At 37.1% G+C, this 18657-nt stretch overlaps 1 protein-coding gene across 1 annotated transcript; it reads right to left on the bottom strand.

Moving 5' to 3' along the window:
• Nucleotides 1–1315: 1315 nt before the first annotated feature.
• On the bottom strand, nucleotides 1316–12899 carry LOC112047860 (general transcription factor IIH subunit 3). The gene is made up of 9 exons (XM_024085134.2): nucleotides 12740–12899; nucleotides 12074–12254; nucleotides 11020–11118; nucleotides 9697–9793; nucleotides 8697–8813; nucleotides 7375–7503; nucleotides 5979–6114; nucleotides 2767–2803; nucleotides 1316–1848 (listed from the first exon to the last, which is right to left on the bottom strand). The coding sequence occupies exons 1-9, from the start codon at nucleotides 12753–12755 to the stop codon at nucleotides 1785–1787; spliced, it is 876 nt and encodes a 291-aa protein (XP_023940902.1). The 5' UTR covers nucleotides 12756–12899; the 3' UTR covers nucleotides 1316–1784.
• Between the last annotated feature and the right edge of the window lie 5758 nt (nucleotides 12900–18657).

The following is an 18657-nucleotide window of genomic DNA, read 5'->3' as shown; positions in this document are numbered from 1 at the left end:
AAAATTCATTTATTTCAAATAGGCTTAGTTTACAAGCTCTTTCGAAACGTCAGGTAATAATATAATGGTGATAATAATCATTCGAAAACTTAAAATGAAAGTAACGAGAAGTTACGAGAATTAGCATTATATCTAGTTAATCAGCTGGCAGCTATACTTAAGTTGAGTTTTTCACCAATTGATACTTAATTGATTGAATTGATATTGTCCGACCAAACCAGTTTTTCTGGCCTAAGCCGAAACTGGATTTCAGATTCAGCCTCAGTTTAGGTTTCGGCCGGTTTTCAGTCGAAACTATTATTTCTTAAGTAACCGGTCGCTCTGCTAAGGAGGGCAGCTGCCCTGCCAGAATTTTCTTAATTCTCTACGTGTGTAAAGTCTGCCAATCCGCATTGGGGCAGCGTAGTGGACTATTGGCCTAACCCCTCTCATTCTCAAAGGAGAATTGTGCTCAACAGTGAGCCGAAAGTAGGTTGCTAATGATGGACGTCCACTGCAGGACACAGGCCTTTTGTAAGGACTATAGTCACTAGGAAATGTCATATCTTGATCACGTGACTGGTCGATAGCAAATGTCATTCCCATACATCTTTCTAGTTTTCCAAGCGTTAGCGATCGTAGAAAGAGAATCGATGTGCTACTTGGCTTAGGGGGGGGCTGGTTAATTAATTGGCTTGAAAAAAGTATGTTCCATGAAGAAAAATACATTTTTTTATTACTCTCCTAGGGCAAAATGTTCGCCAGTGTACCAAAGCGGCGAAGTAACATTTGAAGCTGTATTATTGGTTTCTGTTACCAACAACCTCAACAAACTTGAAAACGAACAAACAAACCAATCGTTTCTTAAAAAAATATTGTAAATCTCAGGTTGTATGGTCAACGATCTTAGCTTGTCCCCGTTGTGGACAAATTAAAGATGAATTAAAAATGTCGTAAAATGTTGTAGCAAACTTTTTTTGATAAAGTAAAAATTATTTCATTATTAAAGTAGAATTATTAAGATTTTTTAGATTTACGTAAACTGCTGGGTGGTTAGGAGGCCTGGGCCCTTTCATCTTTATACGTCAAGCGGTTTTCGATATTTGGTGTGATTTTGTGACATTTTGTTTTTGTATTATGTAGATTTTAAAAAGAAAACCGCAAGAAAAGATGGTAAAAAAACACAAAAAAATATTGTATTTTTTTATTATTTATAAATAAGACTACTTTCTCCACAGGAGACAATAAAACAGAATACTTCTTTACACAATCGGTTAACCAAACAAACACATACATAAACAATATTACCATATTTTTGAGAATAATTCTGTACAGTGAATGCATAAAAGCCTAAAAGTGAGCCGTAAAATAAAAAAAAATACAGGGAAATTAATTAATACATCGAATTAAATACTATAATAAGCGCAAGCTAAAAATACAATCTCAAGATTTCGAGGTATTACAAGATGGCGACCTTCAAGCCATTTGTCATTTTTGACATGTAAGTGTTACCAGAAAACGTCAAGTCATTATTATCTATATTAGTGTTGCACTTATAAATAATATAATAATAAAAATTATAATATCTTCAAATTAAAAGTAAAATCGTAGTTTTCTATAATCAAAAATACTTACTTTTATTTGTTTTTTGTACTCCACGCGAGCTTCATGCAAATATAGACACACTTTATTAGGCTTTTCGTAGCCACAAAATAGTACTTGTATGTAATATTTTTAGTTTGGTAAGAATTTTACAAATTAACTCTATTTTACCATGTTTACCACCACTATATACAATGTTCGAGTTAAATTTTCATTTTCTTCTTTTTCGGCTTGATCGCGAGCGGTCCGGCGATTTTGAAAACGGTACTGAAAAAAAAATATTAATTTAAATTAGTTGCTATAGTGACATACGTAAAATATTTGGGAATATGGCTCGATAAAAGCTTGGAACTTTAAAAATATTGAGGAAGTATCCTAAAAATGGCCTACAAAATGAGCGGCGGTTGGTACTTTGGGGCCTAGGACGGCCCAAGACTACAAATCCACTTCTGTTTCACTTCGATAGATATACCAAAAAATAACACGTTAAATTGTAATCAGTATGTTCAGTTCACAATACATCGACAGGTTACAATATCGCGAGTGAGATTATAAAATAACGTATTTTATAATTTAAAGGTAAGATATATAGATTACTAACAGACCCGGTCAAGCTTCGTTTTGCCTTATGTGTATTTGTTCCCTATCCCTTCATCATCATCATCATTATCATATCAGCCGATGTTCGTCCACTGCAGGACATAGGCCTTTTGTAGGGACTTCCAAACATCACGATACTGAGCCGCCTGCGTCCAGCGAATCCCTGCGACTCGCTTGATGTCGTCAGTCCACCTGGTGGGGGGTCGGCTAACACTGTGCTTACTAGTGCGGGGTCCATTCCAGCACTTTGGGACCCCAACGTCCATTCGCACTATGTGCCCCGCCCATTGCCACTTCAGCTTCGCAACTCGTTGAGCTATGTCGGTGACTTTGGTTCTTCTGCAGATCTCCTCGTTTCTGATTCGATCACGCAGAGATACTCCTAACGTAGCTCGTTCCATCGCCCGCTGAATGATTCTGAGGCCCATAGTTAGCGACCAAGACCAAGTCCTTTTTAAAAACTATCGTCGTATTTCAAGGAATATTATAAAAAAAGAAATAGCAAAATCGTTCAGCAACACATTTAGCGATTAATTTTTATATTATAGATTATATATTATAGATAGATATAGGATGTATACTCACTGACAAGTCGTACATATTGGGCTGAACTTGCAGAACACTGAAATAAAAATACATTTACAATTTAATATATGTGAAATATAGACATCATGGCTGACAGGCGTTTTGGATCGTATTGTCAAAAACTTATTTAAAAACTAAAATTTTCATGCACTCACGTCTCAAAAAAATAAAAAAAAAATCAATGTACAACGATAATGAGCTATTTAAGACCAATAAAAAAAAAACTGTCAACTAGCCTATTATTATCCGGCGGTTTTTCAACAAATCGTATTTAACAAAATGAACAACAATATTTGACATATGTCAAATACGATTATTCATCGAAATTTACTTTTTCCCATTTGATGGTTGATTCTACGAGCTAAGTCGACGACGATATCGCCCAAAAAGACATCCAAATTCACATAAATCTATTGCAAGCTTTGAAATCCGATAGTGTACACTTGTACAGTATAACGTAACGGCTAGCGGCGATAGTGATTGTAGTCAATATTTTGTAGTAGAGGAAACACCCAGGACTTGTTTCCTTGGGTGTAGGTTTAACTCCCCCTACATGCATTAAACCATCTCCCTTGCCCACAACAATTTATGACCAATAATTACAACACAAAACACTATTGCACAAAATCACTAACTCGACTGGCAGCGTGACGGCGTGCACGCTGCCTAACAAAGAACTGAAGTCAAATCATCAAATACCCTTTTATTTATATTATCACTTCCGTAACAACTTTCAACTTTGTAATATCATCCAATAGTATCTCCTTTTTATCTATACTAATATTATAAAGCTGAAGAGTTTGATTGATTGAACGAGCTAATCTCAGAAACTACTGGTCCGATTTGAAAAATTCTTTGAGTGATAGATGGCCCATTTATTGAGGAAGGCTATAAGCTATATTTTATCCCCGTGTTTATACGAGAACTACTTATAATGAATGTCAATACCATCCGAACTAGAGGAACTCGAAACAATAACTCTTAAAAGCCTCACTGCGTAGGCACACACACACGTTGCCTATAGTAAAGAGCTCTCTGTGACTAGAAGCAGGCGGCCCGGTAATACCAGCTCCTTGCGCTCACGAGCCTCCGGGAGGAACACCCACTCAATTTGGGTACGATACTGGTCCTCCTATAATTGGTCTGAGGTATTAAAGGACTCACCGCTCACGGGAGGAACACCCACTGAATTTGAGTACGGTACTGGTCCTCCTATAATTGGTCTGAGGTATTAAAGGACTCACCGCTCAAACACACGGAGCACACGTAGCCTATAGTAAGCAGCTCTATGACAGAAGCAGGTGGCGCGGTAATACCAGCTCCTTGCGATCACGAGCCTCCGGGAAGAACATCCACTAAAGGAGATGGTCTATTTCATGTCCACTCTTGTACCCCGTATCATTAAAATATTAAAAATACAAGGATCTTATTAAAATTTATTAAAGTGAATAAATGTAAATAAATAGAAAGAAATAAATAAAATCAAAACCCAAGTTTTTGAGTTTTATCAAGATGGCGCCCATAAAGATACTATGACAATTGACAGCAAACGTCAAATCGATTACTGCATTGAAAACGTCATCAATCCGCCATTATTACCCCTAATAATGTTGCATTTCTTAGGAGATAACGCATATTATTTCGAAAGAATTAAAGAAAATTCGTAGATTTGTATAATCAAAAATAGTTAAAAAAATATTTTCTTTTATTTCCGCTAGGGTATAATGACTGGACCTGGGCTCCATACAATTTTGGACCATCTCCTTTGAGTACGATACTGGTCCTCGTATAATTAGTCTGAGGTATTAAAACACTCACCGCTCAAACACACGGAGCAAACGTAGCCTATAGTAAGCAGCTCTCTGTGACAGAAGCAGGCGGCACAGTAATACCAGCTTCTTGCGTTCACGAGCCTCCGGGAGGAACACCCACTGAATTTGAGTACGGTACTGGTCCTCCTATAATTGGTCTGAGGTATTAAAGGACTCAGCGCTCACGGGAGGAATACCCACTGAATTTGGGTACGATACTGGTCCTCCTATAATTGGTCTGAGGTATTAAAGGACTCAGCGCTCACGGGAGGAATACCCACTGAATTTGGGTACGATACTGGTCCTCCTACAATTGGTCTGAGGTATTAAAGGACTCACCGCTCACGGGAGGAATACCCACTGAATTTGGGTACGATACTGGTCCTCCTATAATTGGTCTGAGGTATTAAAGGACTCAGCGCTCACGGGAGGAATACCCACTGAATTTGGGTACGATACTGGTCCTCCTATAATTGGTCTGAGGTATTCAAGGACTCACCGCTCAAACACACGGAGCACACGTAGCCTATAGTGAGCAGCTCTGTGACAGAAGCTGGTGACGCAGTAATACCAGCTCCTTGCGATCACGAGCCTCCGGGAGGAACACCCACTAAAGGAGATGGTCTATTTCATGTCCACTCTTGTACCCCGTATCATTAAAATATTAAAAATACAAGGATCTCATTAAAATTTATTAAAGTTAATAAATGTAAATAAATAGAATGAAATAAATAATATTAAAACCCAAGTTTTTGAGTTTTATCAATATGGCGCCCATACAGATACTATGACATGACAATTGACAGCAAACGTCAAATCGATTACTGCATTGAAAACGTCATCAATCCGCCATTATTACCCCTAATAATGTTGCATTTCTTAGGAGATAACGCATATTATTTCGAAGGAATTAAAGAAAATTCGTAGATTTGTATAATCAAAAATAGTTAAAAAAAAATATTTCCGCTAGGGTACAATGACTGGACCTGGGCTCCATACAATTTTGGACCATCTCCTTTGAGTACGATACTGGTCCTCCTATAATTGGTCTGAGGTATTAAAGGACTCACCGCTCAAACACACGGAGCACACGTAGCCTATAGTGAGCAGCTTCTTTGACTAGAAGCAGGTGGTAAGCAGTAATACCAGCTCCTTGCGTTCAGCCTCTGGGAGGAACACCCACTAAATTTGAGTATGATACTGGTCCTCCTATAATTGGTCTGAGGTATTAAAGGACTCACCGCTCACGGGAGGAACACCCACTAAATTTGAGTACGATACTGGTCCTCCTATAATTGGTCTGAGGTATTCAAGGACTCACCGCTCACGGGAGGAATGCCCACTGAATTTGGGTACGATACTGGTCCTCCTATAATTGGTCTGAGGTATTAAAGGACTCACCGCTCAGGCACACGGAGCACACGTAGCCTATAGTAAGCAGCTCTCTGTGGCAGAAGCAGGCGGCGCGGTAGTCTACGCGCCCGCGCCCTGGCAACACCAGCTCCCTGCGCTCACGAGCCTCCGGGAGGAACACCCACTGGACAACATAGCAAACGTCATTTCGTCACACTCACACCATTGTCCACACACGCATATTCACATAATATATATTGTAATTATTTTGAATTATATAAACTTAGCACTAACTTACCACCTTTTTTTTTTTTTAACGTGGGGCAATCTAACTTAACACCTAACTTAACTTTACTACCTAATTTAAATTGTTTGTCACACACTTGATAAACTGTTATATTCTTGTTTCACTACTGTGGAAGAAAGTGATTACCACAATACAGGGAATTCTAGTGTGGAGATCACAGACTTATGTAAATTATTTTTATGTGTACTAGTGAATCAATAAATATTATTCTTATTTTTAAATATTATTATTATTATTGTAATCTCCTGTCATCATCATCAGCCTTATCCTTAGTACATGCTGTTAAACAATAAGTGGGTCTGCAATAATTGGTGTCCTATTTAAATAAATAACATTTTAAATAGGTTAAAAAAACTACTTTTTTTTTATTCTTTACAAGTTAGCCCTTGACTACAATCTCACCTGATGGTAAGTGATGATGCAGTCTAAGATGGAAGCGGGCTAACTTGTTACGAGGAGGATGAAAATCCACACCCCTTTCGGTTTCTACACGGCATCGTACAGGAACGCTAAATCACTTGGCGGTACGTCTTTGCCGGTAGGGTGGTAACTAGCCACGGCCGAAGCCTCCCACCAGTCAGCCCTGGACCAATTAAGAAAATCTCAATCTGCCCAGCCGGGGATCGAACCCAGGACTTCCGTCTTGTAATTCCACCGCGCAAACCACTGCGCCACGGAGGCTGTCAACTACCTACGCTTTTAGCACGCACTAAAAATTACAAATATTGGATTTAAGTCACGTGACGATTTTTTTCGTATTCTTAACAGCAAACCCTTTCATTTGACATCCATATCATGGGGGTGGATTTCAAACAGCTAGTACGCCATCTTTGGGAGGCCGCCATATTTTTTATTTTATTTTCGCAATAAAAAGTATCTTATAACTTTCTCCGTATTATAGTCTTAAATCGTGCTAAGTTTCATTTGAATTCATTCAGTAGTTTCAGTGTGATGCCCGAATAACAAAAAAACATGGACAGACAGACAGACAAAAATCGAAAAAAAAATCTAAATGTATAGAATTCGACCAGTTTTATTATATAGATAAGATATAGATAGCTATAGATGCTAAGGAGCCCCGTGTGTGCGAGGCCGACTCGCACTTGGCCGGTATTATTTCCTTAAGGTCAAACTCACCAGTAAGTATTGAAGCAGTCCATCCAGCGAAGGTACCTTCAGGTACAGACCTCCTGTGATGTCACAACCCTGCTGCAATAGACTCAAATGCTTGTCCAACGAACAAACATCCAGTAACACTTGCTGTTTCTGTAATCATTTATTGACATATTTTAATTGCAATAACACAATACATCTGTACTAATATTATAAAGCTGAAGAGTTTGTTTGTTTCTTTGTTTGATTGAACGCGATAATCTCAGGAACTACAGGTCCGAATTCAAAAATTCTTTCAGTGTTAGATAGCCCATTTATCGAGGAAGGCTATAGGTTTATATTATCCCCATATTCCCACGGGAACGGGAATCACGCGGGTGAAACCGCGCGACGTCAGCTAGTTATCACATATGGGAGTCTTTTAATTTGATACCCATATCAGACAGGAGGGAATGATATGGGTATCAAATTAAAATGTTTGCCTTGAAGAATATAAAATACTAGCGGACGCCCGCAACTTCGTCCCGCGTGTAACTCGATGTAAACTTTCAACTACCTCTACCATAACCCTAACCCTCCAATTTTTAATTTTTTTTCTGTCATATGAACCTTCTCCTGACAATGACAATTGACTTAAAAAAAAAAAGAGTTACACCTTATACCTACCCAACAAATATAGCTGGAATTAGTTCCCTTATTTTAATTTTAACACAAAATTACTGTAATAATTCACCGATTTTCATGAAAATTAAATGGGACCAATCTGAAAGCTTGCTCTTTCAAACAAAAAAAGAATTTTCAAAATTGGTTAAGAAATGACGAAGTTATGAGGTAACAAACATAACAAAAGAATACACGGCGAATTGAGAAACCTCCTCCTTTTTTTGAAGTCGGTTAAAAAGATTTTCTGATATTAAAAACACAATAATTAAATTATATTAGCACTGCTATAAAGGCCTTACAGAGCGGCATAGTCCAAAATGGACTCTGTTCTGGAATGGAATAAAGATTTATAAAAACCTCAGACTAATTATTGTATAGGACCTGCCTCTCTACTTTTCTGTCAAAGTATATGATCAAAGATCTAATGCGATTACAAAAACTGTCTCTATACAATCGATGTTAAATAGTTGTAATCGTGTTCGTCGGTTAAAGAGCTCCGTAAAAATTCCTTTTTGTATAATTGAATTGGGTAAAAACCGGGCAAAAACTTCTAGTTTAGTATAAGATATATGCAAAATCTAAGCTTGTTTTCTTCAGAAAATGACAGACAATTTTGTTCGTGACTATGAGTGCTATACAGGTCCTTCTATAATTGGTCTGAGATAAAAACACAATCTGTGCACCTGTGCAGTGAAGAACACATTCATATAGTTGATGTACTGTGCAGCTGTGTCCGAGCTGCCCGTTATCACCAGGATGCGACTGCACAGGCGCAGGCCGGGCGGCGCCTGCTTGCGCATCTGTGCACACGTTATACATAGATATATTCTTTATTGCACATAAAAAAAATATAAAACAACTAGCGGACCCAGTCAATAGTCCACCACTCTGGCCCAATGTAGATTGGCAGACTTCACACACATACAAAATTAAAAAAAAACTCAGGCATCTAGGTTTCCTCATGATTTTTTTTTCTACACAATTTTCCTACACATATTAAGACATGTTAAATTTCTTATAATGCACATATAAAAGCTGGAGGTGCATGCCCCAGAATATATTCAAATCTACACTAAAGGCAGAGGTCAGATCCACTGGGCTATCACAGCTTTGAAGGGACAATTAAAAGTCAGATACAGCCTAAAAATCAAATATAAAAAAAAAACACTGAGGTCACCATCCATAAAACATTTTCAACTTCTATAAGGACAGAATTCTCATTTCCTGCCTCTATTTGGGGATTCAACAGCCGTGACAGCCCAGTGGATATGACCTCTGCCTCCCGGAGGGTGTGGGTTGGAATCTGGTCTGAGGCTTGCACCTCCAACTTTTCAGTTGTGTGCATTTTAATAAATCAAATATCACGTGTCTCATACGGTGGAGGAAATACATAATGAGGAAACCTGCATACCAGAGAATTTTCTTAATTTTCTGCGTGTGTGAAGTCTGCCAATCCGCATTGGGCCAGAGTGGTGGACTATTGGCCTAACTCCTCTCATTCTGAGAGGAGACTCGAGCTTAGCAGTCTGAATATGGGTTTATAATGATTTGGGGATTTAATGCTGCTGAAAATACCATATATAAGATTTTTTATTTTGGGATTGATGTGGGAACCACAGAAGAATTTTTTATCTTTTAAATATGACCCATTCTCTTCCACTTGGTAAATTTGAATAACATTACCCGTGAAATGAAACAGAGTGCCATAGCCAAAGCACCTGCCAGTAAAGACTCCCCGGGCCTCTCCTCTTGTGGCTGACTCTTTATTAAGTTTACTAATCTGTAACAATCAAATAAAATGATGAAATAAAAAAAAATAACCATTCTGTCAAACCAGTCTATAAAACTTTATTTTATCATGTTCCCTTGGGGATATACTTGGATAACCATGTTCATCAAGGAGCCAGAGGCATATACACTGGGCTATCACCACTTTTTGTGGGATACAGCTTGTAATAAAATAAAATACAGCACAACCACAATGTCTAAATAGCTACTTCACACCAGAAAGCCCAGTGCTAGTCCATGGATCCATTGGTGATAAAGATGATGATAATATACAAAAGTTTTATTTTTTTGTTTTTATTTTTTTCATTTATTTATTATCTACAAAACACACATTTAAATTAAGCCTAACCAAAGTGCAACACAAACCACAGTTGGTTTTACTGTGCACTGGTTATTATTACATAACACAAAATACAATATTTAAGAACAAAAATAATTAACAAACAAAAGAGAATAAAATCAAGAACAATCATTAGCGGGTAGGGTTAATTAAATATCAATTATAAAACTCAGAAGTGGATTAAAAATGTTGAACAAAGGTTCACGATAATTGTCAGGACAACTTAATTAACAAATCAAACTGTAACCAAAATAAAACAAAGTTCATTACTCAAGATAGAGAGAGATTACTCCACATGAGCTGTTGACAGATGACCGCCACCAGAACACTCTAATGGACCGTACGGTGAGCGCCTTATGTCACAAGCCACTCCTGCCAGTTTATTCTAACTCATTATTTCCCACTCATAACGGAAACAGCACCTAGCATCAGCACAAGCCCACTGAATGATTCCAACAATAGTCGAATGACATCATATCCTTCTCAGACTTATTTTTTATTTTATTCTTTACAGGTTAGCTCTTGACTACAATCTCACCTGATCGTAAGTGATGATGCAATCTAAGATGGAAGCGGTCTAACTCGTTAGGAGGAGGATGAAAATCCACACCGCTTTCGGTTTCTACAGGACATCGGACCGGAACGCTAAATTGCATAGCAGTATGTCTTTGTTGGTAGGGTGGTAACTAGCCACGGCCAAAGCCTCTCACCAGCCAAATCCATTCTAACAAAAGAGAGAGAGCTTTGTCTGTGCAAAACAAGCTGTTTGAAAGGGAGTTGAATAGGATGAAAATTACTATTTTAGCTAATTGTTACGAGTAATTTCTTTGTTAGCAAGAAAGATGAAAGATCTTAGAAGATAATTTTCTTTAGCTTACCTCATTTTGATAGTTTTCTCTACAAGTGTGAAGAGTTCATACTGGCCATCAACTTGTCGTACATCCAAAGGCTTGCCGGGAGATGGGTACAAGTATTCACTGGAAAATATAAGATGTTTTTGAATGACAAACTCTAGGCTTCAATCAAAGTCTTTTTACTATTTTATAATGCAATTATAGGCTACTTATTACTACTAACACCCAGTTTCTTTAAAGCTAAAGTAACAGTAAAAGTAGTAAGTAGTAAAGAAGACTTTATTTTTCAGTGAATAAGACCATCACTTATGATTTATGACGTTACTTTGACTGTTACTTGCGATGAAGAAACTGGCCGTAAGGAATGGACATAGATGATTAAGCTGCAGCAGGAGGAGCAATAAAAAAAATTTAAAATAAACAAATTTCCATTCTTCTTCATCTTCTTCTTGTACGGGCTCTGCAGGTCTTCTAAGACCTATTATCTCTATTATGACCTAACAAATGAACTAACTAAAAACGGCTATGTAGTTAGTCTGTACGCCGTAGAAGGTGGTGCGAGAGGATTACCAGCAAAATCTCTCTATAACTTGCTTAAAGACCTTGGCCTCCCTAGAAGTGCAGCCAGTTCTATATTAGAACGAGTATCCAAAGCTGCTCTAATAGGATCTTACCAAATTTGGATAGGTAGGGAGAACAACACGAGCAGAGAAGGGGAGTGTTGATTGATCGTCAAGGAATTCCTTAACCCTACATCCAGTAGTCACAAGTCCTGGACTTTGCTTGGTGTTTTTGTCTCTACCACGCGATGGACCCGGCGACCGCACGGTGAATCCATGGAATGCTAAGATATTTGTCTCCCTCTAACATATTAATCGTCCCCTATCGATTGTGATCACGACTGACTAGATTTCCCCTCCAACACTGGTTGCCGCCAGGTACAGCGGTTGTTTAACAAATAACCATATCTCAATATTGTTTTCACAGCTCATGCCCACCATAACCCTAGTCTTTGTAGGCAGTGCTGCAGACTTCTTCAGTAGCTGGTGTAAGTAGACAGACTATAAAATGTTCATACCTTTTATGAAAATGACAACCAATTACCGCTAATTGGTTCCTAGATTTCTGCATTAAGTGTGAGTTGGCAAACGCAATGATGGCATCAAGACATCCAGTCAGCACCTTCGGGTCTTCAGTGATGTAGCGCTGGTTGGGGTTTGTATCCACTATTATTACCAGTAGACTGCTGTCAGATGGAACTGAAATATGAAAAATTATAGTGATAATTTTGACAGCCTCTGTGGCACTGTGGTATGCATGGTGTATTTACTACTGTCAGTTCCGGTCCTGGGTTCGATCTCTGACTGTGCCAACTGAGGTTTTCCTAATTGGTCCAGGTTTGGCTATTGACTTTGGATTACCCTATGGCCAATTCATTTTTTATTTAAATGACAGTAAGGTCAAGTGATTCACTTTTTATATATATAAATACTAGTAGACGTGTTCGTTTTCGTTAGATTCCCGGCTAGTCTCAAAATCCGTTTATTAAACTACTCTTTTTGTAAACTACGACTTTTAAAATTTTCATCTTTGTACGTCTAGCGGTTCGCGAGATTTTGCGATGAGTGCTTTTGATTTTAGCTGAAGAAGATAAGCAGAAGGACTTCTTTATTTTATTAGTTTTACGGTTAACTTTTTGTATTATTTATGTACAAGTGAGGTTATAAAACAAACATTTACTAACCATCATCGTCCGCCATGGTTAATTACTATTTGCTATGTCGATTAAACCACTTTAAACAAGATAACACAGATTTTATGGGAGTTTCCTATTTTGTTAGATTATTTTCCATCACAGTTTAATGTTTCCATTTCCAATTCCATTTTTTGGTAAACACAAACAGTGAAACAGAAGCAAAAGAAACGTTACATTAAATGTCAATGTCAAAGTCAAACAGACTTGACACTTGAGCACAGAGTCATATAAGTATTGGGGCACAGTATAAAATGTGAGACCCCAATCAGAGTAAAGATATACTCTGATTGGGGTCTCACATTTTCGATTGAAATTAATTTTAGTTAAACAGAACATTTTCGAGTTTTATACCTTGTATTTTGTTGGCTCATCTCACCATCTACTAGGACTAAGTAATTTTAATCTTAGAAAGATTTCTAAATTATACCTACATTTTTGTAAATCGCCTCAGGTATTTCGAATTCATGTGATGCTTATTGAAAGATTGCTAAAGAATTTTCGAAGGCGTATCTATTTATATAGGTATTTAATTCAGGTGCGTAGCTACCGCCGTATCAGCCGTATCAATGAAACGGGGCCCTCGGACTACAGGGGCCCCTTACGTGTCAAAGCAAAAATTAGTAAAATGTAGATAATCCACTATGTCACTTAATCTGGTGCTTCCCGGAAAAAAAAGCAGCCTATAGTTTCACTTCAGAAATGACAAAATTCAAAAAAAGCAAATTTTTTTCCCGGGTGCAGCCAAAAACATGGAAACATCATGGTCTAAGAAACATCCTACATGGGTTAAAAAGGGGTTAAATCACTGTCATATTTATATTAAGCAAGCATTTTTGTTTGAGATTTAATTATCAACCTTAATAAACTTTAATTGCAGGTAATATTAAAAAGCTTAGGTAATATTAAAAATCACATTTGTTGGGAGCCCTTAGAATATTTATTTTAAGCTGATTTTTAACTAGCAGTATTTGTTGTTAAAGCGGCAATCTAATTTGTAAAAGTCTAACTAACATGGTTCTTGAGGTACAGCCGTGGCATATCTACGGTAAGATGAACGGATGGATGGACAGATAGTAACAATTTTAAATCTCCAACCAAATTTTTCTAAATATTTTCAATGTACACAATTTGACCTTACGCTTTATTGTGAGTATAGGTACTCGTAGATCAGGGTAGGTATCTACCTGACGCTGTTAGAGTTTTTATGTTTTGGTTTTGCCCTTTAACTTGTTCTTCCGAATCCGTGTGCTTACGCATCAATACAGAATAAAGAAAGCTCAATATGAGCTCAATCAGATATGGATAAAACAAACTGTTGTACAAGTAATAAAGGGTAACAACCGAACATCATCTAATTACAAGTTAGAAGTTGGTTCGATGCTATCTAGCACGAGGCACAAGTCCATGCGACGTCGTTACATGATGGATTCGTGCAGCTAAAAGCGTTTAGATTATATAACTTAGGGTTGGCATTCATGAATTTTTGGAGTTAAGAAACGATATAAAATAAAAATAATAATCGATTGAATCAAAAGTATTGCATTTTAAAAATAATAAGTTAATCATAAGTTTGCATGTTTGATTAGGTAGGTACTTACTTTTTCTGACACAATGGATTTCTGAGAAACTGAATTTCACGAGACTTCGTCCGCGTCATCGGATGGTAAAATATTATATCTTTTTAGATCGAATAAACAAAATATAAAGGAAAGAAAGAGAGAAACTCATCAACTAGATGCCTCTCTCCTTGGTTATAGGAAAAGGTTGAGAAGTTTAAGAAAGCGTGTGAGCGGGTTAAAGGTGATTTGAAAGTTAAACTCTTCTACGATCACTATCAGATGTTTAAGATGTTATCTGGGACCAACGTTTCAACGTGTTAACCGAAGCTCCAACTCCGGACTGAAAGTTTCTTATAAGAAGCACATTATTTTACAGCTAGTCCTAGGACTCCCAGGATCCAGGACCTCGTTATCTAAAGCCACATAGGCTAACCACTGGACCAAAGAGGCAGTTACTTATCAAGGAGATGTAGGTACAACAAAAATAACAAGAAAATAAGAAATTATTAGTGACAACCCTAGTTCTAAGCCTTTGGTTGCGTGGGCAAGAATGTTAGGAATGACCATTTGACAAATATGAATCTATGACACTATGACATCTGTCCACAGGCGGCCGTCACACAATTAATTATATATTTAAATTCTTAGAGCATTGAGACCTCAGGTATGTTTTGTTAAGATCTATAGAAAAAAAAATTATTTATTGACATAAAAAAGCTCTGTGGTTTAAAAAAAACCACGAAACAAATGAAACAGTGGGTGCCACTCCGTACCGACTCTTCAATCTATGGTGCCAACATATTGACCTTGGCTACTATGCCGAGCGTCTTTCACATTACCCTTATTTCGCGGCTGGACAAAAAATGAGGCGGTGCAACAATCAAATTTTAAAATAGAAAGCTTTATGCTATCCCTCAGTGACTAAAATCCCTAATGTACTAATTTTAATAATAACTATTTATTAATAAATACTAGGTAATCTATCATTCTTTTGAGCAAATTCAGAAAATAATTAAAATAAACAGCTTTAATTCGAACATCACACTTCCATTTAAAAAAAATCGAAAATATTAACTTTCGAATGATTGATGACCCTGGAAAAAAAATTATCTTCTAATTAGTATTAAAACATGACGAAAATACTATTAATTAAGCAATAACTCATTATATCAACAATACGATACAATGGTTCGGTAAATAATATTTTTTAAAGTCCCCAAAAGATCCCGTTTTGTTTCTTTAAGCGAGCCATTAAATTGATTTACCTTACCGCTTTATCAGACGTAAGACAGGAGCTTATTATTGCTTTCAAATTGTATATCATCGGGCCCGATGACGCGAGGAGATATGACGCAAACTTATGTCATCTGTCAAAATACATGTTAACAGTGGGTATACTGATGACGACGTTTGATAACGAGAATGTAGAGTCGCCATGTTTTGTTTATCGAACGTATTAAACGATTTCCATTTTAATAGTTTTAAGACAAAGATCGAAAACCCTACAGCCTATTTTGTCAATGAATTATTCTGTCTATAACTTATCTCCAAAATTTAGCAGTAAGTAGATTCGGAATAAAAAAAATGAATGGGAAATCCTTTCCGATTTCTATTCAGAATTTTCCAAAGTTTTTCTGCTATGGCCCATGCTAGGCCCTCAGAATACAGTGTTTTTCTCTATTCTGAGGCTGGGCCCATGGTATAGTTTGCATTTTAAGACACAGTTCTTAGTTGCCTACAATAGCTACGGCATTAAGCAGTTAATTTCGTCCGTGGTTGGTTTTGGGAAGTCGCATGATTCGAGTTTGGATCAGCTTCCACCTTCATAAAGGAGGTGAAACTAAAAGAAATCGATTTTTTGGATTTGAATGTTTTTTGTTAAAGAGCCACTGTTGAGTTTCTTGCCGGTACTGATCAGCAGAACCTACTTACTTGAAATAAATTAATTTTGATTTTGATTTTGAAAGTTCAGATCCTCTACCGTAGAAGTTAAGAGCGTATTTTTTACATTTTCCTCTGCATAATATTAGAAATTATGTCCACTATCACTTACTCGTAGTTTTGTTTCGAACCCTTGGAAAAACACTTAGAAGGGTTGCTAAGATTTATTAGCATGATAATTATAGGCATAGGAGTCATATACTTACCATTAGGTAAATTAATAAGAAATATCCTACAGAGTCAAGTTACCTAAAATTAACAACACGGTCACCCTACAACGATATAATATGGGATTTTGACAAGCACTGGCTGCTGTCATTTCATAACATTGTGTGTACAAGGCATTATGTTTGTATCCTCCGAGGTTTAATGATATGGCTCATTTCATTTGAATGCGCTGGTGGTCGGGTATAGAAAAAACGTCTCCGTTACTTAAATATTGCTAAGGAATTGGTTTTAGGTACATTGATTAAACTGAAGGTTCGTTTTAAGATAAAGTAAGCTATTAAGTAAGCTATAAAGTAAGCTACAGAAATATATCTACAGAAATAAAGTTTTTTTTTATTCACTGACAAGTTGGCTGCGATCTCACGATGACTGATGTTGGGTGACAATGCAGTATATGATGGAAACGGGCTTACTTGAAAAAGGTAGGTAGAAATTGATTACTTTATTCTACCCACTTTTAAAAGTGGGCACATTTTGGCTGTTCGCTATCTGACCTTTGCCTCTCCGTCTCCCGTTCCCGTCTGGATTTAAAAAAAAAAGGGAAGTGCGTCTGCGTACATTTAGGTAGTGTTTTATAATTTTATTGTAATTTGCATGCAAAAATAATTAGGTAACAGTTCGCGATTTATCTCTTTGTGAAGCCTATTAAAAGTAGTATTTCGTCGGTAATTGAATGAAATTTTATGAGGACATTGTTTACACTCATTTACAATGCTCCGAGTTCGTGCCAAAGGCCAGCGTCGCCACATTAGCGCGCGTTTTCGAAAATCGAACGCCAGGAAAAGAGAGAAAAAAAAGAAAAAACCGGGAACGAAATAATTATGCACGTTCCGTTTCGTAATGGCGTCGCGCTACCGTTTCGATTTAAAGCTGTGTTTACAATGTGTAGTTACACTCGTCATCTAAATTAATCTATATTTTGGCATAGACTAATAAAATAGGCAGACCGTATCTCCCTGTCAAACAACTGAAGCAACTTTATATACCTACATTTTAAGAAATTAAACATCAATTGAAAATCAATTGAAAATTTTGCCTCGGACTGGATTCGAACCTACGCCCTCCGTATTGAAGGTAGAGGTCATATCACGTGGGCTATCGAGGCTATTCTAATCACTCCGTAGATAGGAACGTACTTTAATTAAGCGTGTTTTGCGTCTTAGTTTTTTATACATGACATTAGGTACTTATATTGTGAGTATGACGAACTGAACTGAATTCAGGGGGAAATTCCATACCAAAGTGATACTTAGATAGCATGTAGGTATATAGTCGCCTGTATGACGTTAATAATACGTAGGTACTATTAACGTGAATCGCGGCAAACTTTCAAGAGTGAAACTGGTGAAACTAACTTTCACACGCACCATCCTACATGAAATGAACTGTAGTATGGAATTTTCCCCCGAATTCTGCCCCCCTAGCCAAGTGGTACGTCGATTCTCTTTCTACGATCGCTAACGCTTCGAAAACTAGAAAAAATGTATGGGATTTCCTAATTCTCACAGGTTAGGCTGCGGAAGATTCTGTAATAGACATTTTTCTAGGTAAGTGCGTTCCACCTTAGACCACATACACTTACCATCGTGAGATCGTGGTTAGGCGCAAGCTTATTTAAAAAAAATGTTTTTTTTCAAAAAAAAAAAAATCAAAATCAAAAATCATTTATTTCAAGTAGGCTCAGTTTACAAGCACTTTTGACACGTCAGTTGACTATTTGTAAATATTCTACCACGGATTCGGAAGGCAGGTTCTGCTGAAGAAGAAACCGGCAAGAAAGTCAACAGTTGCTCTTTTTAAAAAATCATACAACATTGTAATTTACAATTGATGACAACATTACAATTTCTTATAGTTTTACTACCTGTGTGAAGATGGAAGCTGATCCATCGGCCTCCAAGCATCTTTATCTTTAAGGAATTCAACATTGTAGTAACCTCGACAAACCTCGTTTTTTTAAAGAGACTTTGTCTTTGACACACAGTGTGTACCATTGCTTACAACCGGCTTGTTCTGAGAATTTAATTATGCCCACAGCCCAGATTAGCCGGCGCGCGTTCGTTTTGTTAATAACTCTAATAATGGATGACGCGGCCACTTTTATTATGCCTTTATTATTTGTGTTTAATTAAAATTAAACAAATTTGAAATTTAAAGTTCTGTTGATTCTCTGGTATC

The sequence above is a fragment of the Bicyclus anynana genome, chromosome 24 (genome assembly GCF_947172395.1).
Source record: "Bicyclus anynana chromosome 24, ilBicAnyn1.1, whole genome shotgun sequence".
NCBI classification, from domain to species: Eukaryota; Metazoa; Arthropoda; class Insecta; order Lepidoptera; family Nymphalidae; genus Bicyclus; species Bicyclus anynana.
The sequence above is the reverse complement of the archived record's forward strand: the minus strand, read 5'-3'. Positions and strand labels throughout refer to the sequence as shown.

What these genes read in the sequence shown, in the direction of transcription:
- LOC112047860 (XM_024085134.2), bottom strand. An exon ending in GACTGCTTCAATACTTACTG is followed by an intron (nt 6,115 to 7,374) that starts GTGAGTTTGACC and finishes TATGTTGTCCAG; the next exon opens with TGGGTGTTCCTCCCGGAGGC. An exon ending in GTGCTCCGTGTGCCTGAGCG is followed by an intron (nt 2,804 to 5,978) that starts GTGAGTCCTTTA and finishes TTTTTATTTCAG; the next exon opens with TGTTCTGCAAGTTCAGCCCA.